At 40.2% G+C, this 27,435-nt stretch overlaps 2 protein-coding genes across 2 annotated transcripts in view; both read right to left on the bottom strand.

Annotated features, from left to right (window-relative positions):
* Positions 1-2,109, bottom strand: part of GPBP1L1 (GC-rich promoter binding protein 1 like 1) — a 36,926-nt gene extending 34,817 nt beyond the window's left edge. Inside the window, exons 1-2 of the mRNA XM_054512893.2 lie at positions 1,969-2,109; positions 1,249-1,363 (exon numbers count right to left, since the gene is read on the bottom strand). Coding sequence (XP_054368868.1) covers positions 1,249-1,308 — 60 coding nt within the window. The 5' untranslated portion in view covers positions 1,309-1,363; positions 1,969-2,109. The remainder of the gene's footprint in view (positions 1-1,248; positions 1,364-1,968) is intronic.
* Positions 2,110-2,616: 507 nt separating this feature from the next.
* The window catches only part of IPP (intracisternal A particle-promoted polypeptide), a 73,206-nt gene continuing 48,387 nt past the window's right edge, over positions 2,617-27,435 (bottom strand). The window contains exon 10 of the mRNA XM_064589229.1: positions 2,617-2,986. Within this exon, the coding sequence (XP_064445299.1) occupies positions 2,928-2,986 (59 nt within the window). The 3' untranslated portion in view covers positions 2,617-2,927. The remainder of the gene's footprint in view (positions 2,987-27,435) is intronic.

Below are 27,435 nucleotides of genomic sequence, written 5' to 3'. Positions count from 1 at the left end.
CCTGTGTTGGCTCCATGCTTAGTGCGGGGTGTGCTTGGGATTCTCTCTCTCCCCCCTCTTCCTCTGCCCCTATCCCATTTGTATTCTCTCTGTAAAATAATAAAGTATTTTTAAAAATAGGGAAGATAGGCCTTTTTTTTTTTTGAGATTACATATCAACTGTGTCCCTCCTCTGTTAGTTGGCAAAATGGGACCCATTTTTAAGTTTATTAGCTTCCCAAAGGTTTCCTTTATCAATAACTAAGGCTGTTCTTTTTCTTTTTTTTTTTTTTAAGATTTTATTTACTTATTTGAGAGAGACAGCACAAGCAGAGGGAGTGGCAGGCGCCCAAGTGGGGCTTGATCCCAATACCCTGGGATCACGACCCAAGCCAAAGGCAGATGCTTAACCAACTGAGCCACCCAGGTGCCCCAATAATTGAGGCTGTTCTTCTGTACTGTGACTAGGGCTACTTCACTCTATGTGGACTGGTTGTTTTCACTTGTCTTTATTCCTAATGCAACATACATTTCCCCCCTGAATTTGTTACGTAGATTATCCCTAAAACATAATTTCTAGTATTTAATCTGAGATCCACGTAGTAGTCAATGTCTCTCCCTTTTCATCCTCCTCATCTACTACTATAGACAAATGTGCATTTACCCCAAGGGTCCATTTCCCCAAAAACCATTTCCCCTTTACCTCTGCCCCTCTATACTTAATAGGTTAGCAGATATGTTTTAGTTCCAAAGTGTAGTGCAGTTAATCCAGCAAATCTTTTTTTTAATAAAGATTTTATTTATTTATTTGAGAGAGAGAGAGAGAACAAGCATGAGTGGGGTGTGGAGAGTGGGGGAAGAGGCAGAGGAAGAAGCAGACTCCCCGCTGAGCAGGGAGTCCTACATGGGGCTCGATCCCAGGACCCCAAGATCATGACCTGAGCCGAAGGCAGACACTTAACCAAGTGAATCACCCAGGCGCCCCTAATCCAGGAAGTCTTAAGTGTGCCACATGAGAAAAGCTTAGCATATAATGAAATAAGGGGAGGGGGAGATACTTGGCAATGGCAGGGCCCACAATGACTTCGACTGCCTAATTATTTATATCCTATTAAAAGAAATGTAGTTAAGTCTATGAAAACATACTTTAAACCCTCAGGCAGGGTTGAATACACAAAAACACCTAGACTGCAAAACAGAGGCCATTAATAAGTTGGGGATAAAAAGAACTGATATTTGGAAGGTTACTAAAGGAATGAAGAACTGTACCTTAGCTGACTGTGGTGTTGAGAAATTTAGCCAAGCAGGAACAAAGTCATGCTGCGCCATTTAGGTCCAGTGTCTCTTTTCAGCAAGGTGAGGCATCCAACCTCATGGCCAGGATCTGAAAATGAGAAAACTCCAATCACTTATACTTGCAAGAACCTGATACCAATGTACAAAAGAGTCTGTGATTACTCTAAGCTCCCCTCTTTACAGAAAGACCTGCCACCTCTGAGCCTCTCTAAGACTACTTATCAGGCTCTATAACCTCAGAGAAGTTCTAAACAAAAGCAACAGTCCATGAATAATGACTATGAAAGACAATAAACAGAAAAATTTGACAGAGACCTGGAAGGTTATATGAAAACTAATGAATTCTTGAGTTTTAACAGAAGAACCTTAAGAATAAACATCTACTTAAAACTACTGGTACTTATGATAAGAGATTAACCTGCTTCAGGTACTCTGGTAACTTGTGGCAAAAGCAGAAAAGATCTTCCTAGAGAAGGAAGATAATAATCTCTCAAGAGGTGTTCTATTAGTTCACATTAATTCCCTCAAATACCCACTAGCATCAGTTTTCCTAGGAGATCCACTGGTGTCTCCGTACCACCCCACTAAAGTGCTCCAAAATTAAAGACACCAGAAAACAGTATACATACAGTAGTATGTATAATACATACACATACAGTCTTCTTCCAAAGTTAGAGATAGAAGAATATTTACCCCAGAGTGTAACCTCTGTGGTCCTGTTTCCCGAACTCCTTGAGTCTGCCAGCTGGATTTCCCACGAGGTTCTCTTGTTAAAAGGGTGCTTAAATAGGCTGGCCAGCAGCACGCCTTGTGATAAAGCACAAGGAAGCCAGGCTCTGTGTGTATCACTCTTTCAAGTCCCCTCAATTGCTCATCTTAAACTATCTAGTTCCTGACACGTTTCCAAAAAGGGGAAGGGGAAAGGGGAAGGGGAAGGGGAACATAAAAAGTATTTGTTACATTTAAAAAATGGGGGGAAGGGGAAAGAGCTATGTCTATGTTCACCTCATTCAACTTCCTTGAGTGATGGCACTATGATGTTGCTTAAATAGATAATACATGGACATTTGCACATTGAGTGCAAACACTGTTTATAACCAGGTCATAGCTGGAAACACAGGTGAACTCCTGTGTGGGCAAATAATGCCATCAAAGCAACAGATCAAGAATATAACATTAAAGAGCTATAAAAGATCTTCTGAGCAGTCAATTCCAGTGACAAAATATCCACATAACAAAGCCCTTAACTTACAAATCTCATTATTCCTACAGAGCTGCTAGAAAGTGTGCAGATATGTATTTATGTCTGTTTTATTCTTCAAAATCTAAGGACATGAAATCTTGTTTTTAATCAGACAGGAATTTAATATGTTTTCCTCCAAAGAATAGCAGCTTTCAAGGCAAATTTTTTGGGTTATATAAAGCTCCCAAATGTATCTTCTATTTCTTTGGTCTTCACTATTTAAATACACAGCAAAATTAAAACAAGTAGAAAGAAAGAAGTTAAGGAGTAGTCAAGGAGTAAAACAGTTCCAAAGTGAGGTTTTTTTCTCTTCAGTTTTCTCTATTTCACTTGTTCTGCCTCTTCCTGAAGACTGAATTGAGCTGGAAGGTGATATGAAGAGTCTTCTAGTGCTTTAGTAGAGTAGTCATTATTTTGGATCCATTTCAATCATTATTAAGTCATTTAAAAGGCCACAGGAATCTATCACTATAAATAAAAAAGCAAAATAACACAGTATCACAAGAGGCAAAATCATTGTTACATAGAATTCCTAAAATGAGATACAAATTATCAGTAAATAATAGGTACTAGTAATCAAAATTTTAAGTCCAATTTAGACATTAATTTAATGTGTCACCACCTATAATAACAACATAACTGGCTATAATTCTTTTAAGGATTTTTAAAGGATTTTAGACAGGTCACCTGAACAGAGTTTGTTTTATATAACCACATATGTAATTAGCTATCAAATGTAATTCATAAATGCAAATTAGTCTGTTAGATTTACATTTTCTCTCATACACGTGAATAACTTGCTCTAAGTAATCACAAAGCCATATAACTTGCTTATTACCACAGTCATCAACTAATACCACCACAGCTAGATCTTTATTTTTAAAAAAAATATTTAATTAATTTATTTTGACAGAGAGAGTAAGAGAGAGAGCATGAGCACACAAGCAGGGGAAGCAGCAGGCAGAGGGAGAGGGAGAAGCAGGCTCCCTGCTGAGCAGGGAGAGCCCAATGCGGGACTCGATCCCAGGACCTTGGGATCATGACCTGAGCCAAAGGCAGATGCTTAACAGACTAAAGCCACCCAGGCGCCCCACATCTAGATCTTTAAAAACAAGTCATTTGTCATAGCATTCCTTCCTTTTCAGATATCTAGTTATCAACTGAGAGACTTAAGCTCTTAGGCTCTGACTTAAGATATACTGTAAGAGATGACATAAATATTTCTTTGGCAAATTCCCAACATTCTTCCAGGGGCTACAAAGTTTTTTGATGTAAGAGGAGGCTTGCATCTGTAGGCAATTCTGGTCTCTATTGGTAATAAAGTCTAGTTTGGAGGATATTTCTCATATAATAAATTGGCAGCCTTGCTCTACTGTTTTAAGTTCACAGGAATAAGAAATACCAAATTTGAGACAGTAAATACCTCTGTGGGGAAATGAATCAAAAAAAGAGGTCTTGGTGGCTTCAACTGCATCTGTAATGCCTTGTTTCTTTCTTTTAGAATTTTTTTTTTTTTTTTTTAGATTTTATTTATTTGTCAGAGAGAGAGAGCGTGCACAAGCAGGGGGAATGGCAGGCAGAGGGAGAAGCAGGCTCCCTATTGAGCAAGGAGCCCAATGCGGGACTTGATTCCAGGATGTTGGGATCATGACCTGGGCAAAGGCAGACGTTTAACCAGTGGAGCCACCCAGGCATGCCTGTAATGCATTACTTCTTAAGGTGAGTGACAGATACATGGCTATTCACTTGTTGTCTACACTTTTTTGTTTTTCTAAAGTTTTATTTATTTGTCAGAGAGAGAAAGAGAGCCCAAGCAGGGGGAGTGGCAGGCAGAGGGAGAAGCAGGCTCTTCGCTGAGCAAGGAGCCGGATGTGGGACTCAATCCCAGGAGCCCGAGATCATGACCTGAGCCACCCAGGCATCCCGTGTCTTCACTTTTTTTAAACATCTACCAGTTTATTAAAGAATATGATAAAAAATATGAATCAATAGCCAGATGTAAGAGATACTTAGGGTGAGGTGAGAAGTGTAAGAGTTTCTGAGCTCTCTCCAGGTGCGTTGCTCCCCCCAATCTCCACATGTTCACCATTCTCTACACTTTTTTTTTTTTTTAAAGATTTTATTTATTTATTTATTTATTTGAGAGAGAGAGAGAGAAACAGCATGAGAGGGGATAGGGTCAGAGGGAGAAGCAGGCTCCCCGCTGAGCCGGGAGCCCGATGTGGGACTCGATCCCAGGACTCCGGGACCATGACCTGAGCCAAAGGCAGTCGCTTAACCGACTGAGCCACCCAGGTGCCCTCTCTATGCTTTTTATATACTTATAATACTTAAAAGAGTAGTAACAGAACAAGCATAAAAAAGTTAAGTAAAAGATTTGCAATTTATAAGGTGAATACATACATATACATACACATAGACACATATCAATCACCCAGAGTACATATAGTCCTTCGGCACATATAGAAGTCATAAAAGCTGACCTTATACCAGCTAAAGTCTCAGTTCCAAAGGATAAAATATTCTATGTTCTCTACCATACTGTATTAAACTTAGAAAATAACTTTCTCCTGAAGTTCCCACTCTCCTTCACCTTCCTGAAGAGATCCTGTCCAAAGCCATTAGGTGGGGCCAAGCAAGGTAAGATCTATGGGCAGCAGAGGCACAGAGCAGGGTGCTGGGGCCTAACCAGGATGTGAAGTATGTCCATGCAGGGTGAAGGACAGGGAAATGTGTGTATGGCGGTAGACCAGTGCAGGATGTCAGAGCCCATTAGGAAACATAAGGCGAATGTCCAAGTACGAGGGCAGCCCAATTCAGGGTGCAGGAGCCTGAGTAGAATGAGGAAGGCTCCTAGCGGAGGGACAAGGCCAAGCAAGTTGAGGGCTTCCATGCAGCAAAGTGCTTTGTACAGGTATTGCAAGCTGGGTGTAGTAAGGAAGGAATTCATGTAAGAAGAGGTAACTGGAGTTAGTTACCTACTGGGTATTGAAAAGTACAGGAGTCAGATTTCTTACTGTGGGAGAAAGGATGAGCTGATAAAGAAACTTTCAAAACATTTAAGCAGAATTACAAAAAACCACTATGAATAAATCTGCAATACAATAGGTGGAACAGTACTTAATGGAAAATAAGCTTTAAGAACACTTAAAAAAAAAAAAGACTAAAGGGGTGGCTGGGTGGCTGAGTTGGTTAAGCTTTTGACTCTTGATTTCGGCTCAGGTCATATCTCTCCCTCAAAAAACAAACAAACAAACAAACAAACAAAACAAACAAAAAAACCAAAACCAAAATCAAAGCTAACCAAAATAAAACACCCCACCCCCCAAAAAACCCCAAAAAGCCAGAAAGGAGAGAAGCAAAAAAAAAGAAAAAAAGAAAAAATGGAGATAATTTTAAAAATTTATAATTAAAAGAGTAATAGGAGACAAATTGGTAAAACTGCTTGGGGGAAAAAGATACATATAAAAAAGACAGCATAAAAAGGGGACATAGGGGCGCCTGGGTGGCTCAGTCATTAAGCATCTGCCTTCGGCTCAGGTCATGATCCCGGGGTTCTGGGATGGAGCCCCCCGCATCGGGCTCCCTGCTCCGCGGGAAGCCTGCTTCTCCCTCTCCCACTCCCCCTGCTTGTGTTCCCTCTCTTGCTGTGTCTCTCTCTGTCAAACAAATAAAATCTTTCAAAAAAAAAAAAAGAAAAGAAAAAGGGGACATAAACACAACAGATTAAGAAATATGAGGAAAACAATATCATGAGCAATTTATATGCTAATAAATTTGAAAATCTTAAACTAGATAATTTCTATTACCTGGCAAATCTGGCACAGTAGAAACCTTGAATAGACCTGTATATACTATTATACAGCAAAGACACTTAAATGTGAATCAGGAAACTCTCCTTTTCAAAAGGGTCCCAGGTGAAGAAGAGAAGCTGAATCTCTGCCAGTAATCTGCTCTTGGTTAGCAAAGAGATGCCTCGTTAGTGAACTAGGGCAGGGCGGTTAGCACTTTGGCCCAGACTTAAAGTTTGGACCAGCCTGCACAAAAGGAACAGCTAATTCAAGTACCATCCCTTGATACGGTTCAGTGGCTCAGGCTAGAGATTTTTAAAATCAGGAGTGATTGCAAGACACACTCTAGAAAAGACCAGCTTTTAATATAAACAAATTAAAAGAAGCCAATTCACAAAATATTTAGGAAGAAGAAAAATAAACAGAACTTCATAACTGATGGGATATGGGGGTGGGTGTAAAGGAGAAATACAGGCTCATTTCTAGCTTGTACAACTATGCAGATGACCATCATATCATTCGTTAATATAAGGAGTAAAAGCTGACTGGTTACTGTACTGTTCCTTCAGTGTAACTCAAGAGTTATTTTTTAAGATTTTATTTTTTTTATTTTTTAAAGATTTTATTTATTTATTTGAGAGAGAGAGAGAGCACATGAGAGGGAGGAGGGTCAAAGGGACCAGCAGACTCCCCGCTGAGCGGGGAGCCCGATGCGGGACTCGATCCCAGGACTCCAGGATCATGACCTGAGCCGAAGGCAGTCGCCCAACCAACTGAGCCACCCAGGCACCCAAGATTTTATTTTTAAGTAATCTCTACACCCTAATGTGGGGCTCAAACCCACAACCTGAGACCAAGAGTCGCATGTTCCACCAACCAAGCCAGCCAGGAACCCCCAGAATTTTTTTTTTTTTTTTTTAATGTATGTCTATACCTGTAACTCCCAGTAATAAATGTATGATAACAATATCCATGTAATAGGTTTTTATGAACAAGACATAACTGCTGCATGATTTTTATCTTAAGAATCTTGGTTTAGGGGCACCTGGGTGGCTCAATTGGTTGAGCACAGCCTTCGGCTTGGGTCATGATCCCAGGATCCTGGGATCGAGTCCCGTATCAGCTCCCTGCTCAACGGGGCATCTGTTTCTCCTTCTCCCTCTGCCTCCACTCATGTTCTCTCTCTCTCTCAAATGAATAAATAAAATCTTAAAAAAAAAAAAAATCTTGGTTTAGGGGCACCTGGGTGGCTCAGTCAGTTGAGCGTTAGACTCTTGATTCCGGTTCAGGTCATGATCTCCAGGTTCTGGAATCGAGCCCTGTGTCAGGCTCCATGCTCAGCACACAGTCTGCTTGTTCCTCTCCCTCTGCCCCCGCCACCCCCCGCCCCTGAGCATATGCTCACTTCTCTCTTTCAAATAATAAAATCTTAAAAAAAAAAAAAAGAATTTGGGGCGTCTGGGTGGCTCAGTCGTTAAGCGGCTGCCTTAGGCTCAGGTCATGATCCTGGAGTCCCGGGATCGAGTCCCACATCGGGCTCCTTGCTCGGCAGGGAGCCTGCTTCTCCCTCTGCCTGCCTCTCCCCCTGCTTGTGTTCTGTCTCTCTCTCTGACAAATAAATAAATAAAATCTTAAAAAAAAAAAATTAAAAAAAAAAAAGAATTTTGGTTTAAATCACAGAGAACCTGAAATTCAAGGCAAGGAGGTGAATCACCCATTAGATTATTAAGCTGTTAGACACAAAGGAAAATACCTCAATTTTAAACATGAACAGTTCCTTTTCAAACCCCACTAGGCACATTCCAGTCTCCCAACTGACACTTATATACCATCTTTTCAGTCAATTCTCAATTCCAAATATCTCTAGCAGAGTCCCAGTTGAGGCAGTCATTGTAAAGGAAATATTAATTAGCAATGCTTTGCTACTGGTGTGAAAGTTCTAAAGCTGACATATATCCCATAACTACTTATCCACCATCCTGAATATACACTGACACCTAGGATGTAAAGTTATGTAAGAGTGTGGTCTATACACACATGTGCAGAGTATCTACTGGGGAGGAGATAGATGACAAATGGGAGTGTTTAGTAAAAGGGAACAAATAAAAGATGAAAGAGGACAAAAAAGAAATTCCTGTTCTGGAAGCAAAAGATTAAAGAGAAACATTATAAAATGCCAATAATGGTTTTATTAGGATGGTGGAACTATGGGCATTTTGTTTTATCTTCCCTATTAGTCAATGTTTCTGTAATGAAATTACTTTGCTCTGCAATTTTTTGGGAAAATTTTCTTTGGTGATGCCTTTTGGAGCTGTGGCTATCTTTCTTTCTTTCTTTTTTTTTTTAAGAATTTTATTTTATTTATTTTATTTATTTATTTGAGAAAGAGAGGGCACAAGAGGGGGTAGGGTCAGAGGGAGAAGCAGACTCCCTGCCGAGCAGGGAGCCTGATGCGGGACTCGATCCCAGGACTCCAGGATCATGACCTGAGCTGAAGGCAGTAGCTTAACCAACTAAGCCACCCAGGCGCCCTGTGGCTATCTTTCTAGACTGACTAATTGAAGGGGCTCCTGCAAACTACTGAGAAATACGGAAAGGAAAAATACATCACTTAAAACTTCCTTAGAACTTTAAAAAACATTGCACAAGATTAAACTGGAGGGGAGATCAAGATTTTTAAAATATGTATTATATATAAAATATGTATTATATTCACATATTAACATTTTATTAAATAATATATATATATATATATTTTAAAGTAGGCTCCACACCCAGCATGGAGCCCAACACGGGGCTTGAACTCAGAACCCTGAGATCAAGACCTGACCTGAGGGCGCCTGGGTGGCTTGGTTGGTTAAGCGTCTGCCTTGGGCTCATGTATGCCTAGCAATCTACAAAGTACTTCACAACATGATCTAATTTTATCCTTTATAATTAAGCTTGTAATGCAAGGAAAAAATGTCCCTGCCAAGGACTTTCCCTTAATCTCTTCTACCTTAGGCTCCCTTTACCACTGTGTTGATTTCAATCCATCATTTTCTTCACAGTCCAGCAGTGTCACCATCTACTACTCCTCCTAACTTCAACCTCTAGCTACACGGGTTTCACTTGAATTAACAACAACAACAAAAACAACCACACCCACTTCTCCTCCAGCTTTAAACAAAACCCCTTCCTAAAGTCTGTATTTCCCTCTAGGTATTTATGTTCACTTCCCTTTACTTCCCTTCAGTCTTAATAAACTTCTATAAAGAGCAGTGTATCCTTAGTGTCTTCATTTTCTCACTTCCCCATTTATTCCTTGGGCCATAGCAAGGACTTGTTGAAGTGTGTCTGAAACTGTTGTCCAAGCTACACCAAGAACACGTCCCAGTTTCACGTTTCACATGGTTCTAAGTTGTTGAGGGTGAAAAGGTCCAAATTTACTTCCAAGAGATCAGTGTTACATATCTGAATAAAAGGAACGTATCATAAAGTTTGAAAACGTGTTTTTTTAAAAAAAGAAATATATTAAACATATGTTGGGGGTTTATATTACCTTTTTTTTTTTTTAAAGATTTTATTTGTCAGGGATGGGGGACAAGCAGGGGGAGTGGCAGGCAGAGGGAGAAGCAGGCTCCCTGCTGAGCAAGGAGCCCAATGCAGGACTTGATCCCAGGACCCCGGGATCATACCTGAGCCGAAGGCGCGCAACTGACTGAGCCACCCAAGCCTCCCTATATTACATTTTCTTGACTAAGTATTCAGAACATGAAGAAACATTTCAATTAACTTTTGCTGAAAGATTTCAGATACTATATATTTACATTCATTTTTAAGTGCAAATCTTTCGTTCACATCAAACATCAAGCATTTCAAGGCACATTTACTCATTCCTACCATATACTTATTTGCTTAACATAAAGTGACTTCGTGAATTCTACTGTTTCAAAAAGTTCCTAGCAAAATAATTCACACTCTTAAAAACAGAACACCTACATCTATATGTTAGGTAGGACAAGTGGTCCTGAAATGCAATCTAGGCTATAATGACTTAAACTTAATAAAAACAAAAACCACTTCATTTAATTCCAGTAATTTCTTTCCCTCACATGCGGACATCCCATTTTAATTCTAAAGCATAATTATAAGCACATCTTCAACCATGAAATGAAATTTCTACTTCTACCTGCACTATTTATTTATTTTAGAGAGAGAAAACATGCGTGGGGCGGGGGCAGGGTGAAGAGAGAATCCCAAGCAGACTCCACACTGAGTGGGGAGCCCGATGCAGTGCTTGATCTCACCACCCTGAGATCACAACCCAAGCGGAACTCAACAATCAGATGCTCAACTGACTGAGCCACCAAGGTGCCCCTCTAATATAAATTTTTTTTAAAAGATTTTATTATTTATTTATTTATTTGAGACAGAGAGAATGAGAGACAGAGAGCACGAGAGGGAGGAGGGTCAGAGGGAGAAGCTGACTCCCCGCCGAGCAGGGAGCCCGATGCGGGACTCGATCCTGGGACTCCAGGATCATGACCTGAGCAGAAGGCAGTTGCTCAACCAACTGAGCCAGCCAGGCGCCCTCTAATATAAATTTTTTAAATAACCTATGGGAAAATCCAAAAATATGCAGTGTCTAATTTTTAACCAATCTTGTGTTTAATTTTAGCTTCATAAAGTTCCTGTAAGTACAAGAGTAATAGATATAGTCATCTGGTAAGCCTTCTTTAGAAAAGGCTTTTGGGTCTATCTCTTAGAAACTGACAAATTTAATGACTGGGTGACAAATCATTAAACAGATCAGGTAGTTTACAATCTGTGTACAGGCATACTTTGGAGATAGTATAGATTCAGTTCCAGACCATCACAAAAAAGCAAGTATCACCACAGAGCTAGTTAAATGAATTCTTGGGTTTCATGTACACCTAAGCTGCTTACACTATACTGTATTATAAAGTGTGAATAGCATTATGCTTAAAAAATAATGTACATATAGCTTAATTAAAAACACTGTATTGCTAAAAAATGCTAACCATCATCTGATTTTCCAACTAGTCATAATCTTTTTGCTGGTGAAGGGTCCTGACTTGGATTGTTGCTGCAGCTTCTACATCAGCACTTACTGCTTCACCTTGCACTTTTCTGTTACAGAGATGGTTTCTTTCCTCAATCTCATGAACCCACCTCTGCTGGCTTTGAACTTTTCTTCTGCAGCTTCCTCCCCTCTTTCAGCCTTCACAGAATTGAAGAGAGTTAGGGTCTTGCTCTGGATCAGGTTTTGGCATAAGGGAGTGTTACTATGGCTGGTTTGACTTCTATTTGGGACACTCAAACTTTCTTCATGTTAGCAATAAGGCTATTCCGCTTTCTTCACATTCATGTGTTCACTGCAGTAGCACTTCTAATTTTCTTCAAGAAGTTTTCCTTTAGTCACAGCTTGGCTAACTGTTTGGCTCAAGGGGCCTAGCTTTTGGCCTGTCTCAGCTTTCAACATGCCTTCCCCACATGCTTAATCATTTATAGCTTTTGATTTAAAGTGAGACACCTGCAACTCCTCCTTTCACAGGAACACTCAAGAGGCCATTGTGGGGTTATTAACTGGCCTAATTTCAACATTGTTGTGTCTCAGGGAATAGGGAGGCCTGAGGAGAGGGAGAGAAACGGGAGCAGTCAGAACAAACATTTATTAAGTTTGCCGTCTTAGTGATGCCCCAAAACAATTACAATGGTAACACCAAAGATCATTGATCACAGATCACCATAACAAATATAGTAATAATGAAAAAGTTTGAAATAGGGGCGCCTGCGTGGCTCAGTTGGTTAAGAGTCTGCCTTCGGCTCAGGTCATGATTCCAGAGTCCTGGCACGCTCTCTCTCATGAACGCACTCTCAAATAAAATCTTTAAAAGAAAAAAAAGAGGGCGCCTGGGTGGCTCAGTTGGTTAAGCGACTGCCTTCGGCTCAGGTCATGATCCTGGAGTCCCTGGATCGAGTCCCACATCGGGCTCCCTGCTCGGCGGGGAGTCTGCTTCTCCCTCTGACCCTCCCCCCTCTCATGTGCTTGCTCTCTCTCATTCTCTCTCTCTCTCAAATAAATAAATAAAATCTTTTTTAAATAAATAAATAAATTAATTAAAGAAAAAAAAGAAAAAGTTTGAAATATTGTGAGAATTACCAAATGTGTGAGAGAGACAAGAAGTGAGAAAATCCTGTTGGAAAAATGGCACCAAAAGACTTGCTCAACACAAGGTTGCCATAAATCTTCAATCTGAAAAAAACGCAGAATCTGTGAAGTGCAATAAAACAAGGTATGCCTGTATTTCACAGAACTGAAGAAGGATGTAACCTAGTTCTCAGCTAAGAGATCACTAAAAATAACTTTTGATGATGGACTGTGAAATGATTCTTGGTAAATAACTGAAAGAATTCAAAGAAGTGAGTGGCGCTGATGTAAAAAACCATATACAACATTCTTAGAAATCACATTCAGGGGCACCTAGGTGGCTCAGTTGGTTAAGCAGCCAGGCTGTCGACTCTTGATTTTGGCTTGGGGCGTCTGGGTGGCTCAGTAAGTTGAGCGACTGATTCTTCGTTTCAGCTTGGGTGGTGATCTCAGGGTCGTGGGAATCAGACCTATGTTAGGCTTGTGTTGAGTGTGGAGCCTGCCTGGGATTCTCTCTCTCCCTCTTCCTCTGCCCCTTCACTCCACACTGTGCATACATGCACCCTCTCTCTCTCTCTCTCAAAAAAAAGATTCTCTCTCCCTCTGTTCATGCTCTCTCTCTCAAATAAATAAAATCTTAAAAAAAAAAAGAAAAAAAAGAAAAGAAATCTCCCCCTCCAACCTCCCCCAGAGAGAGAGCACCCATAAGCTGGGGGTGGGATGGGATGGGGGGGAGGGACAGAATCTTAAGCAGGCTCCACACCCAGCATGGAGCCTGATGTGGGTCTCGATTTCACAACCCTGAGATCATGACCTGAGCTGAAACCAAGAGTCAGATGCTTAACTGACTGAGCTACCCAGGTGCCGTGACAATCCCCTCCTAAAATTCCTTCTCATGGTTTCCATCACATTACATCATTAGACGAGCAGTTTTCAGTGGTGGACTGCAGCAAGCTATATAAAATTTCAAAGTATGTTTCAAGGGTTGATACTGGTTGTAAATTTTATTTGGATAAGCAAAACATTAAAAAAAATCCTAACAATACCACTTCATAAGAGAAAAGGCAATAAATGCTGTACAAGACAGACAAATCTGGGAAAAAAGGACAGCTCATCTTAAGAAAAAATCAAGTTGGCATCCTTACATGTATACTCTTCACAAAGAGCTGGTGAAATCTTTCTCAGAGAGCAGCATGAGTGGCAACCAATGCATTAAGGTATCCTGGTCTTTCCCTATGATCCCTGTGATTACTCCTTTTTCCTTTTGCCCTGTAAATATAATGGCTACTTAAAAGCTTTGATGCAGCACTTTTTTTGTTTCTCTGTAATTTCTTCACTGTCTCACTCATTTTTAAATCTTCAGTTCTCATCTCTAAGTGGGTCCCACTTCATGAAGCATTTTATCACACATATACCTATACTCAAGCATCTATCACAGTGCATACATTTACCTGTTTATGTATTTATCTCCCCTACAAACAGGGCACACTTGGGCAGGGATTAATAGCAAATGGGATAATTTCTTAGTATAGATAGCATGCCCATTAAATAATAACTTCTTTTTTTAAGAGATATTGACAATTTCATCAATTAGTACTCTCCTTTATCTTACTGTTAAAACCTCTCCTTGAACATTCCTTAAACTGCAGAGCCCAAGCCTATACCCATGTATATCTTCATATATTCACTGGCTTTAATAAGTCCTTTCTAAATTTCAGGATTTGAGGGGCACCAGGCTGGCTCAGTCAGTGGAGCATGCAGCTCTTGATCTCAGGGTCATGAGTTTGAGCCCCCCGTTGGGTATGGAGATTGCTTAAACAAACAAACAAACAAATCCCAGGATTTGAAAAGAAAACTTAGGTCTAAATGTCTACCACTTTCACTTCATCTAAAGGACTGAGTCACCCTACATAGTGTATAATCGCTTCCTGTCTGCACATCAATTTTTCCTCCTTAAGACCTCAATAAGGAGAATACCAGGGTTACTGGTGCATTGCTTAGTTCATCTTTAATCCATCCTCATGTACTTCACGGTACAGGAAAGAGCCCAAAGTCATTTTCTACCTTAGTATTTAAGTATTTTAGTTTTAGAGGAGACAAATTCCTACCTAAGAATTTCTAAAGGACATGAAATTTGAGCATGTCTTTCAATGTACTAAAAAGGGATACAGGACACCTTTAAGATTTTTTCCATTAACTAACTGCATTTCACATGTCACAGTTGCATGCGGCTAGTGACTACTATATTGTACATTGCAGCATGGACTTTGCAGAATCCTGTCTGGATCCAATCAGACCAGTAGAAAGCCAGGCATTGATGGCTAGGAAGCTTTGAGACAAATGTGTGGTTGTCTCTAGAACATCTATGTATGGAACTTAAGGCATGCCTTATGTAAGCTTACCTAACACCAGCATTTACCTTGTTTTCTCTCTGCTTAATTTTTAAAAGTTACTTTTCATGTATTTTGCTTTGCTGTATTAAATGCATTTTTATAAACAACAACAAAAAAAGACTTTTTTCCACTAGAGCATTTCTGTTAAGAAAGTACTTAATTCCATGGTTATTAATATGGATAAGTGAAGTCTGCTACTATATGATTAGGGCCCAATAAACAACAACAAAAAATCTATTTCTAGTATAAACTCAATGATAACAAAGTTATTTCTGTCAAAAGCCATAACTGGACATTTAACATATTACCTTGCCCACAGGAGATATGCATGTGATATGCAAGTGCTCTGAAATAATATAAAGCATGATATAAAACATTACCTTGAATTAATCACAAATTCATACTTTTATTTTTTTAAGATTTTATTTATTTATTTGACAGAGAGACACAGCAAGAGAGGGAACACAAGCAGGAGGAGTGGGAGAGGGAGAAGCTGGGACTTGATCCCAGGACCCTGGGATCATGACCTGAGCCGAAGGCAGTTGCTTAACCGACTTAGCCACCCAGGCGCCCAAATTCATACTTTTAAAACCTGAGTCAAATCATGACATACTATTTTACACCTACTAAACTGGCAAAAACAAATTCTGAAACTATCAAGTGTTGGTAAAGATGTAAAGTGAACAAGAAATTCTTATATATTGCTGATGGGACTGTAAACCCATACAACCACTTTGGAAAAGTTTGGCAAATATAAAGTTGAAGTTGTGCCACCTCTATGACCCACCATTTTTTTAAAAAGATTTATTTATTTTTTGGGGGGGAGCAGAGAGAGAGGGAGAATCTCACGCAGACTCCCTGCTAAGTGCGGAGCCTGATGCATGGCTGGATCCCATGACCCAAGCCGAAATCAAGAGTCAGAGACCCAACCAATTGAGCCACCCACTAATTTTAATCACACATGAACACCACACAAAAAATATAAAACTGTTCATTATAGCACTGTATACAATAGACAAAAAATTAAATCACTAAATGTCCACCAACAGGATAATGATTAAATTGTGGTATATTTGTACAAATGCTGCATAGCAGGAAATAGTTAGATACACATAAACAAAACTGATGAAGCTCACAAAATTAAAAAAGTTGTAAAAACTGGCAGCTCTTTCTGCCCATGGGTCCTATCCCCATGCTTTAATAAAAACACCTTTTTGAGGGCGCCTGGGTGGCTCAGTTGGTTGAGCATCTGCCTTCGGCTCAGGTCACGATCTCAGGGCCCTGGGATGGAGTTCTACATCGGGCTGGCACTCAACTCGAAATCTGCTTCAGAATTCTCTCTCCCCCTCTGCCCCTCCCCCAGCTCACTTGTGCTCTCTCTCTCCCTTTCTAAAATAAATAAAGCTTTTTAAAAAATTAACTTTAGGGTGCCTGGGTGGCTCAGGCGTCTGCCTTCAACTCAGGTCATGATCCCAGGGTCCTGGGATTGGGTCCTGCATCGGGCTCCCTACTCAGCGGGGAATCTGCTTCTCCCCCCTGCTTGTGATCTCTCTCTCTCTCAAGTAAATAAATAAAATCTTTTTAAAAAACCCTAACTTTAAGTGGATCAAAGGCCTGAATGTAAGAGCTAAAAGTAAACATAAGAGTAAATCTTTGTGATCTTAAGTTAGGCAATGATCAATTAGATATCATCAAAATTAAAAATGTTTGTGCTTCAGGGGCGCCAGGCTGGCGTGCTCTTGATCTCTGGGTCGTGAGTTTGAGTCCCATGTTGGGTGTAGAGATTAAATAAATAAAACTTAAAAAAAAGTGTGCTTCAAAAGACAGACATCCTCAAGAAAGTGAAAAGACAACCCAAAGACTTAGATAAGATATGAAAACAACCCAAGTGTCTACGCATGGATGAATGGATACAGAGGGGAGCCTGGGGTGGCACTGTCGGTTAAGCGTCCAACTCTTGGTTTCAGCTCAGGCCGTGATCTCAGGGTTGTGAGATGGAGCCCTGCATCTGGCTCTGCACTCAGCAGGGAGTTTCTCTCTCCCTTTCCTTTTGCCCCTCCCCGTTGCTTGCTCTCCCACTCTCTAAAAAATAAATCTCAAAAAAGAAAAGAAAGAAAATGTGTCACCCTCACCACACGCAGAATATTATTTAGCCATAAAAAAGAATGGGCGGCTCAGTTGGTTAAGTGTTTGCTTTTGACTCAGGTCATGATCCCAGAGTCCTGGGATTGAGCCCTGTGTCAGGCTCCCTGCTCAGCCAGGAGTCTGCTCATCTCTCTCCCTCTGCCCTGCTCATGCGAGCGCACTCACTCTCTCTCTCTCTCGCTAATAAATAAATAAAATTAAAAAAAAAGAAAAGGAAGAAATCTTCCCATTTGTGACAACATAGATGGACCTCAAAGGCATTATGCTAAGTGAAATAAGTCAAACAGAAAAAGACAAATACCATATGATCTCTCTTATATGTGAAATCTACAAAAACACCAAAAGGTTTAAACTTCCAGTAATAAAATAAATTTCAGTCATGGGGATGTAACATACAACATGGTGATTATAATTATACTGCACTGCATAGTTGAAAGTGGCTGAGAGAGCTTAAAAGTTCTCATACCAGAAAAAAATTTTCTAGCAATGCATAGTGACAGATATTAACTAGACTTACTGTGATCATTTTACAACATACACAAATACCTTATCGTTATGTTGTACACATGAAACAAATATAATATTGCATATCCACTGTGTATCAATAAAATAAAGAACTCTTGCAACTCGGCAATAAAAAGACAAATAACCCAATTAGGGGCGCCTGGGAGGCTCAGTCGTTGGGCGTCTGCCTTCGGCTCAGGTCATGGTCCCAGGATCCTGGGATCCAGCCCTGCATCGGGCTCCCTGCTCAGCGGGAAGTCTGCTTCTCCCTCTCTCACTCTCCCTGCTTGTGTTCCTGCTCTTGCTCTCTCTCTCAAATAAATAAAATCTTAAAAAAAAAAGTGGACAGGGGCGGCTGGGTGGCTTAAGTTGGTTAAGTGTCCAACTCTTGATTTTGGCTCAGGTCGTGATCTCAGCGTTGTAAGATTGAGCCCTGAATTGGGCTCCACGTTCTGCAGCGAGTCTGTTTGAGATTCTTTCTCCCTCTGCCCCTCCCCCCACTTGTGTGCGCACTCTCTCTCTCAAATAAAATCTTTAAAAAATAAAAAATTTAAAAAGTAGACAAAGGATTTGAGTAAACATTTCTCCAAAGAAGATATTCAAAATACTACTAAGCATAGGAAAAGATGCTTAACATCATTAGCCACGAGGGAAATGCAAATCAAAACCACGAGATACTATTTCACACCCACTAAGATGGTTATAATAAAAAATAGACATAATAACAAGTGTTGCTGAGGATGCAGAGAAACTGAAACCCACCATACACTGTTGGTGGGAATGTATAATGCTGCAGGCTCCCTGAACACAGATTCTCAAAAAGTTAAACAGTTACCACAGGACCTAGCAACTGCACTCCAAAAAGATCCAAGAAAGATGTAAACATATGTTCACACAAAAGCTTGTACCTCATAGTTCATAGCAGCATTATTCATAATAAATAGCCACAGAGAGGCAACAATTCAAATGCCCATCAACTGATGACTAGGTAACACAAAATGTGGTATATTCATACAACAGAACAGGATACATCAATACAAACAAATAAAATACTGATACACAGTACAACCTGGATGAACCTTAAAAACATTTTGCTAGGGGCGCCTGGGTGGCTCAGTTGGTTAAGCGACTGCCTTCGGCTCAGGTCATGATCCTGGAGTCTCAGGATCGAGTCCCGCATCGGCCTCCCTGCTTGGCAGGGAGTCTGCTTCTCCCTCTGGCCCTCCCCCGTCTCATGCTCGCTCTCTATCTCATTCTCTCTCTCAAATAAATAAATAAAATCTTTAAAAAAAAAATTATGCTAAGTGAGGAAAGTCAGACATAAGAGATCACTTACTGTGTAATTCTATATGAAAAGTCCAGAATAGGTAAATCCATTGAGACAGAAAAATCAGTGGTAGCCTACTGCTAATGATAATGGGGTTTCTTTTTGGGGTGATGAAAGCATTCTAAAATTTGACAGTGGCAGTGATTGTACAACTCTGTGAATATCCTAAAAAAAAAAAATCACTGAATTGTACACATTTATTTTTTAAATGATTTTATTTATTTATTTGACAGAGAGAGTGAGAGAGCACTCCAGTAGGCAGAGGGGCAGGCAGAGGGTGAGGGAGAAGCAGGCTCCCCGCTGAGCAGAGAGCCCGAAGCAGGACTCAATACCAGGATGAGATCATGACCTGAGCCAAAGGCAGATGCTTATCCGACAGAGCCACCCAGGTGCCCCTGAACTGTACACTTAAAATGTGTGAATTTGGGGCATCTGGGTAGCTCAGTCAGTTAACTGTCTGCCTTCAGCTCAGGTCATGGTCTCAGGGTCCTGGGATTGAGCCCTGCATCGGGCTCCCTGCTCAGTGGGGAGTCTGCTTCTCCCTCTCCCTCTGCCCCTCCCCCTGCTCGTGCCTGCTCTCTCAAATAAAATCTTTTAAAAAATGTGAATTTTAGATTATGTAAATTATATTTCAATAAAGCTGTCTTTAAAAAAAATTAGGACAATGATTGATAAGGGACTGGGAACTTGTAATGCAAGGTAACACCATGCAAATTATTTTCTTGTTGCAAGGAGAGAAGACTCAATGTTTAATATATGGATCAGACTACTATCACCTTAATCTAAGGCTCAATCTTAGCACTGTGAAAGTAGGTCAACGAGGTATTACGTGTTTTATAAATAAAATGCAGAATGATATACCTACGATGTATTCTGGCCAAAAATGTTTTGATGTGAATCTATCAAATTTTTAGATGTACACCTTAGAGAAAAATATAAGAATTAAAGAGACAAACTAAATGACAATACAGAACACAACTGTACAAAACCATTTCAGGATAGATAGAGCAGTCTCAAACTCAGTGTCACTGAAAAATAAGGACTACGCTAGATTAAAGAGACATAAGGAAATTAAAGTGTTACATGTAACAAGGTCTTGGATCAGATACTAGTATTGAATAGCTAGTTAGTAGTGAATAGCTATCACCTGGGGGAATTCACTTATGTATTTTTATTTTTTTTTAAGATTATTTATTTGAGGGCAGGGGAGGAGGGGCAGAGGGAGAGAATGTTCACGCAGACTCCCTGCTGAGCGTGGAGCCCAATTCCGAAACCCATGAGATCAAGACCTGAGCTGAAACCAAGAGTCAAATGCTTAACCACCGGAACAACCCAAGCGCCCCTGGGGGAATTTAAATTGCACCTGGATATTAGAAGAAATAAACATTTATTCACACTGAAGAATGGGTATTACCAACTAAAAAAGCAAGTTGCTGGGTGCCTGGCTGGCTCAGTCATTAAGCGTCTGCCTTCGGCTCAGGTCATGATCCCAGGGTCCTGGGATCAAGCCCCATATCGGGCTCCTTGCTTGGCGGGGAGCCTGCTTCTCCCTCTCCTACTCCCCCTGCTTGTGTCCCCTCTCTCACGGTCTCTCTCTGTCAAATAAATAAATAAAATCGTTAAAAAAAAAAAAAAGCAAGTTGCAAGTTAATCTCATTTTAGTAAAATAAAAATAAAAACCTACATATATGTGCTTAGAGAAAGATCTGGAAAAAGGGCACCAAAGTTACAGTAGTGATTTCTGGATGAGGAGAATATTTTTACTTTTACATATGTATATTTCCTAATATTCTATCTAGCATAATACTGCTTTTGTAATAATAAAAGAATCTTTAAAAGACAAGTCACATGGGGAACTTTAACAAACAGTACACAGGCCTTCCTCCAGCTAAATTTTAAAAGGTTGAGAACTACGGCTTTAAAAACTTGGGAGTAGATAAAAAGGAAAATTCTTGTCCAAGATTGTGTTTTAAAAATACATTCATATAAGTTTTTCACTTCATGAGTTAGGAGACTACCCTAATAAAGCCAGTCACAAACAAAATCTTCTAGAAGGAGCAAATTATATAAGCCAATTTTATAAATCAGGGTCTTTGGTTGAAAAAAAGAAACTATACTTAGATAAACAGAAAAGGAATTTATCAGAAATATATTGGGAGTTCAAAGAATGACTGAGTGCCTCCTTGGCTTTGCAAGCATGTAGAAACCAAGTAAAGCTAAGCAGTCAAAAATCACCAGCCAAGGTCACACCACAGGAAGAGTTGCTTAGGAAACTGCCCTGCTAGCACTGCCACTGCTAATGCCACAAGCCAACGGAACGGATTCTAAACTGTCCTTGCTTCTCTGCATCTCTCACTCCAGATCCAAGTCCCCAGTCAAGTGTCCATGACTGGCACAACTTGGGTCACAACTGCTAGGTGTTCAGGACAGAAACTGTATGTGTAAGGTATGTATATGTGCGTACACATCAAGTTACATACACACAGCCTTTCCAGCTTCCTCTCCCACTAAGATGCACAAAAAGGCAATATACGAAAGGGGTTAAAATGGTAAATGGTCAAAAGAAACAACAAAAACAACAACTTTAAAACCCAATGAGAATGTCCAACACAGGAATCTTGCCAGTCTTACCATCAGTAATAAACTTTAATCATTGTGCCACCTTCTGCCTCATTGTTCCAAAAAACATTTCCTGAAAGTAATTTCACAAAATGCAGAATTTTTCAAGAGTAAAATTTATTAACCTTTTTCAGGTAATCTCCTTTCCAATACTGTCATTCAACAGTCATGAACACTTGCTGCAGCCATAACTAAACATTCACTAACCCACTGATAGAAAGGGAATTTACTTAAATCACGGAAGTTCCAAGTAAGAATAGTATATTACAGAAATTTATTTATTACCTAATGCAATTTGACACATTAAATTCTGGCTGTAAGATTTAGGTAACTAAGTGCATTAGATTTATGCAAATACCTGTAACTAAGGTTTTAGAACCAGCAAAAATGTTTTTATAGCATTTGCTCCAAAAGTCACTATATCAACTACACTACAAACAAGCCATTCAGTAGTGATAAGTTTTATCAAGTATTTGCAGCTACACTGACCCTGAAAAGCTCCAGTTCCCTAATAGGGAACAGACTATTTGTCACATCTAAGAAACTATACATCATTTTTATAATTGAGAGGCATTAACAGTAGTGAATACTGTATCACCAGACATACATTTTTACTCCAAGTTCATTTTACTTACAAGCATTTCTAAAAATCTCCTCAAACATAAACTTTGCTTTCAACCCAAACATTTTTTTTTTTAAGATTTTATTTATTTATTAGAGAGAGAGAGACAGGGAGAGAGGGAACACAAGCAGGCGGAGTGTGAGAGGGAGAAGCGGGCTCCAGGGAGCCCAATGCGGGGCTCGATCCCAGAACCCTGGGATCATGTCCTGAGCCGAAGGCAGTCGCTCAACCAACTGAGCCACCCAGGCGCCCCAAAACAGTTTTGATAAGAAAAATTTTCAAGCCAAATAGGTTAAGAAAACTACTCACCAGTAACCAAAATCAGAAAACAAAACCATTGCAAACCCAGGATACTCAGCTCAATTTTATATATAAAAATGCAAACTATGAAGAAAAAAAGGAAAGGAAAAACACTGCCTGGAAAAGTTAGTATTAAGTTGGCAAACCAAACACTCCATTTTACATGCATAACAAAGGAGGGTAAATAATTCTTCTAACTACTCTGTGCTGCTCAATAGAGAAATTTTAAGCAAATGATACATGAGAACCACTGAACAAACCAGAAAAAAAAAAAAAACCCCAATGCACAAATCACCTATGAAGTTAGTCTTCTCCTCCCCACCCCCATCAAATCTCAATGTAAGCCTCAATATCCAAATGCCAATTTATAGGAATTCAGGAAAATCTCAAATGTGGCAATTGTGCAGGATAAATAAACTGGTTTCTTCAACAAAGCGCAAGGAAAAAAACACACAGAAGAAACATACAAATTAAGAGGTTTGAAAGAATGCCAGTTATAGTATGTGGGAACTGGATTCTGATTCAAATAAACTAGAAAAATGAATAGAAAAATAATACCCAAGAAAGAAAAATAAGAACCTCCATGTGCAACAATGTTCAGATTTTAATGAATTTCATTTGGTTGGTAAAAGGACATTCATAAGACAATTTTATACAGTTTCTTTAACAATTATGAAGTACATTGTTCTAAGAACTCTATAAATAGTATTTTATTTATTTGCCACAAAAACCCTATGAGAAATTACTATTATCCCCCATTTAACAAAGGAAGAAACAGGCACAGAAATTTCACTTTAAACTCTCCCAAGGTCACCAAGCAGTAAATGGCAATGCAGAGATTCAAATCCAGGCTGTATAGCTGAGGCCCTTAATTACCATACCATCTCTCTATATGATGTGGTAGAAACTGAGCTTTAGAATCAGGGAAAGCTGCCTGAATCCAAATCTCTCATTATGTTATGTAAATTACTTAACTTCTTGGAACCTCTGTACACTTACTGTAGAAGGGTTAATATTATCTATTTCTAAAAAGTATTTTGAAAAATGAGATTATATATATTGGATTCTATTACAGCCTCTAGCTTATGAAGCCCACAATAAACTACCCTTTCCATCGTAAGACTAATTAAAAAGTAGAGCTAATAATTCATAAATATATAGCAGGAACACTGGAATGGCTCTACCTTTTAATTAACTAGCCAAAGAGCCCCCCCAAACAACTTTTCAATATACTTCAAAGGTAGCAATAATTCAGAAGAGAATTTTTCATATAATGAAATTTAAACTTACTATAAGCAGAAACAAGAGTTTGAAATGTGAAGTATAGCTAAACTTAAATGAATTTGATTTTTCTGGAAACAAAATATATTCCACACAAATAGACCTACTGCTCAGAAAAGTGTACTAAAACTTTGTTCATGCTGGTGATTCTCTAGCCTGGTATCTGGTTAACATAAGGCAAAGCAGTTTTATCACAGAAAAGGAAGGTAAACATAATGAGTATGTTAAAAGCCAACTTCTTTAAGAAAGACAGCTTTCTATGTTGGTCATCCTGTTAATATTGTCCACTTATCTGTTAAACTACTAAGTTCTTTGTTGACAAAATGTTTTATGGCTATTTAGGCATTTCTAGCCTTTAGCACACCAAAACTGGCACCACAGTAGAGCCTGTAGCATTTTTTGAAATGAGAAAGAAGGAAAAAAAAAAAAGCTGATTGCTTTAAAGGAAAAGAACTATTTGACTTCTTGAAATTTTTGCCCAGTATATTTGAAATGACCTATAAAAATTCGTATTACATAACATGAGCAATATTTTACCTCCTTAGTTAAGATTACCCCTGGACAAAGAAGTTCAGATATTCTTACAGAACTACTTTTCAAGTTTGATTGTAGCCAGTTTTGTTTTGGGGAAGATTTCAATGGGAAATAAAAATCAGAGTCTGATTTAGAAATGACTTGGACAACTAGGTCTCAGCATACCAAATATTAAATTCCAGACAATGGCAACTATAGTGATAGGTGAGGAAACATGGTATCAATGTGCCACCTAGATTTTTCCTCCCATCTATTTGAAAAACCATAAACAACCCACCGCAAAATTTACCTTTTCCATGAAGTACTCTTTTAATTGGGATCCTTTATAATTGTTGTGCCTTTTTACTTTTCCAATAGTCTTATTTTCATAGCTAAGGACAGCACCCATAATGATTAATGACTTAGAAACAGATTGCTTAGGTCCCTGCACATTAGTTATCACTGTTACGAAGTACATACAATTTAACCATAAAACAAAGATATGCAATCTGTTGAAGTATGATTCATAATTGTGTATTATATTTTTAACTGAGAATTTAAAAATGAATTATAAATAGGAATGTGTTCCAGATTCCGTATCATTCCAAACTTATTAAAATGGTTGCATGTGCCCCCTTCAGCCAAGCTTTTTAAGCAGCTACTGATGAGAAAATTGGTGAGCTGCATTTGTTCAAAATAAAAAGGCTTCCTAACATCAACCCCCCACTTCAAGAACTCTGATAAGATACTATCCAGAATCAAATGAAAAAATATATCAACATGTACAAATCATTTTGAGTACCCAAGCTTATGGGTTCAGTAGGCAAATGGCAAAACATAAAGCAATGGAGTTGTTATTTCTATAGAGCACTTCAAATGTTTTTCTTATAAAATCAACAAGAACAAAAAAAATCCCAGGGGAACTGACAAAGATAAACTTTTGTGTTGAAAGAATGTAGAAGGTAGAGTGAAACTGAATTCCTAGGGAAGATTACAACTTATTTTACTATTAATTCCCAAATTCTCATTCACAACTAGGATTTTATTATTTTTATCTTTTAGACAGATTGCACCTGAAAGTGAAGCACCTTCCCAAACACTGAAGTTATCTGTTCTTGGTTTCCATTGTATGCCTTTGTGTTTTCAGTTAAACTTCTGGATCTAATGGTTTAAAAAAAAAAAAAAGGCAAACAAAAAGACAGTCTTTTGTTTGAAAGGGCACAACAATCAGGAGCTCCACATTTAAAGTTCGTTTTCACTTGTCTCACCTTTGCAATAAATGTCCTAAACTTAAGAGCACTCTGATTCCCTTTCAAATATTACACAGAAAAGGCCAGAAGTCCGCCAAATTACAAATCTAAGTCTTTTGAAGACTACCCATCACTTTACTTTTGGATGGGATTTACAAAGAAACGTGTGACTTCTGTTACTAAACTAAAACATGAACCACCATTAACTTTTTTTTTTCCTGGTAAGCAATAAATATCAACGTTAAGGGCGTATTTCGACAAATAATGCAAATCAACCTCAGAGCACAAAGTGGGCTGATAAAATTACCATCACAGCACAATTTCAAAACTATAAGCAACCACAAAAAACAAAACACACACACACACAAAACCGCACCCACTCTTACGTAAACTTTTGGAGTAAGCAAACTTCTTTAGCCTCACCTTTGTTTTCACCTAAAAGGACTCTTCAAGACAAGACAGCAATTGCAGGAAGACCAAAATATCAAAAGATTCAGTTGCTGTCTTCACAGGTGAAACAACCAAAAATTTAAGACATGGTAACGTATTTAAGTTACCGAAGCTTAGGGCACTTCCCCAAGCTACAGCCATTTTAGATTCAGCCTTTCTTTTGAATTTCACGAGGGTGGAGAGAGGTAGATTTAAAACAGAAAAAAAATCCTCCTTAAAACTCTTCAAGATCGAGCAGCTTTTTTTCCGGGGGAGGGAGGCAATGTGTAGGTGCTGGATACCGACTTAATCTAAATCAAAGAAAACACCTCGAAACCAAGAACCTAAACGCTGGTGGTTAGAACTCTTCTTTTCCCCTCAGTTGCCCCACAGTTGACTTACACGATTTTTTCCTCTTAAATTTTCCTTCGTTGGAAAACAAAAGCCCTTGGCTCTAATTCAGGGAGGAAAGAAAAAGAAACCCGTAAACCAAGCCACTCAACCACCGACAAGCCGGAACGCCTGGAGAGGAGCCAGAGAGCCGCAGGTGAGCGTTCCGACCCGAAGACCAAAGTTGAAGTAGGAGCGCTCGCGCAAAGCCGCGGCGACACTCGACTGCAAAGCTCCTCGCGCGGGGGGAGGTGCCCCATCTGAACCACAGGACCGCTGGCCCCTCGGCTTCTCTGCCCCACCCCAGGCCGGCCGACACCAACCACCTGTGTGAGAGCCTCCTTCAACTAGTTTCAACAGCCGGTCGGTCGGGCACCGGGCGGAGCCCCGCGCCGGAACGACTCAAGACCCCCTACCGCCCGGTTCTCCGGAACCCCCACTTACCGGACTGCAGTGGGGCTACAGCTAGGGACCAGACGCAGCGTCTGAGGGCGCGTCCCCAGCTTCCTGATCCCGCAGAGGTGGAGAGCCCACAACCATAACAAAGCTCTTCCCAAAATGGCTGCCCGGCCCACACGGCCCCGGAGGGGCAGGGGGGGAGGAGCGACGACCAGCCTGGCCCTCCCCCCTCCGACCCCGCCCCACATACGCCCACCCACTCGCACCGCCCACAGGAGCGCAAGCGCAGAAGCCCTGTTCGGGTGACCCTGCCGGCGCCTCACGCCGCCAACGTCCCGCCGCGTGAACGGCAGTTATTCCATGCGCGGTTCCCCAACCCCCCTCACCAGGGCTCGAGGCTGTGCGTAGTTGCCTCCACCCCTCTGCAGAATTGAATGCTCTGCCTTTCCTTGCGCCGCCTCAGAGGGGGCTACCAGCCGAGTTTGGAACCCCTCTTATTATTTCCTGGCCCAACACAGGGCCTGGATGCGTGTGAATGAGTGGGTGAGTGTGTATGTGTGTACCATTTTCCCCGCCCCTTCACCCTCCCGTACCCCACTTCTGGGCATGCTCGCGTCCCCAAACTACCCGTACAAGTACTAGCAAACCGGCTTCGTAGGATCGTGTTTTCCGACCCTTCCCACCTTCTGCTCCTTCCTTCCTTCACGTGCGCACATCATTAAGACTCCAGCCCCCAGCGGGCCACGCCGCCGTGCTCTGGAGGCCTGCGCGGCTGGGCCTGACGCGCTACCCGCTGGGAG

Source organism: Mirounga angustirostris, unplaced genomic scaffold, assembly GCF_029215605.1.
Source record: "Mirounga angustirostris isolate CCGP_5_RB_7025 unplaced genomic scaffold, mMirAng1.0.hap1 SCAF_4, whole genome shotgun sequence".
In the NCBI taxonomy this organism is placed as follows: domain Eukaryota; kingdom Metazoa; phylum Chordata; class Mammalia; order Carnivora; family Phocidae; genus Mirounga; species Mirounga angustirostris.
Note: the sequence above shows the minus strand (reverse complement) of the source record. Positions and strands in the feature narration are given on the sequence as shown.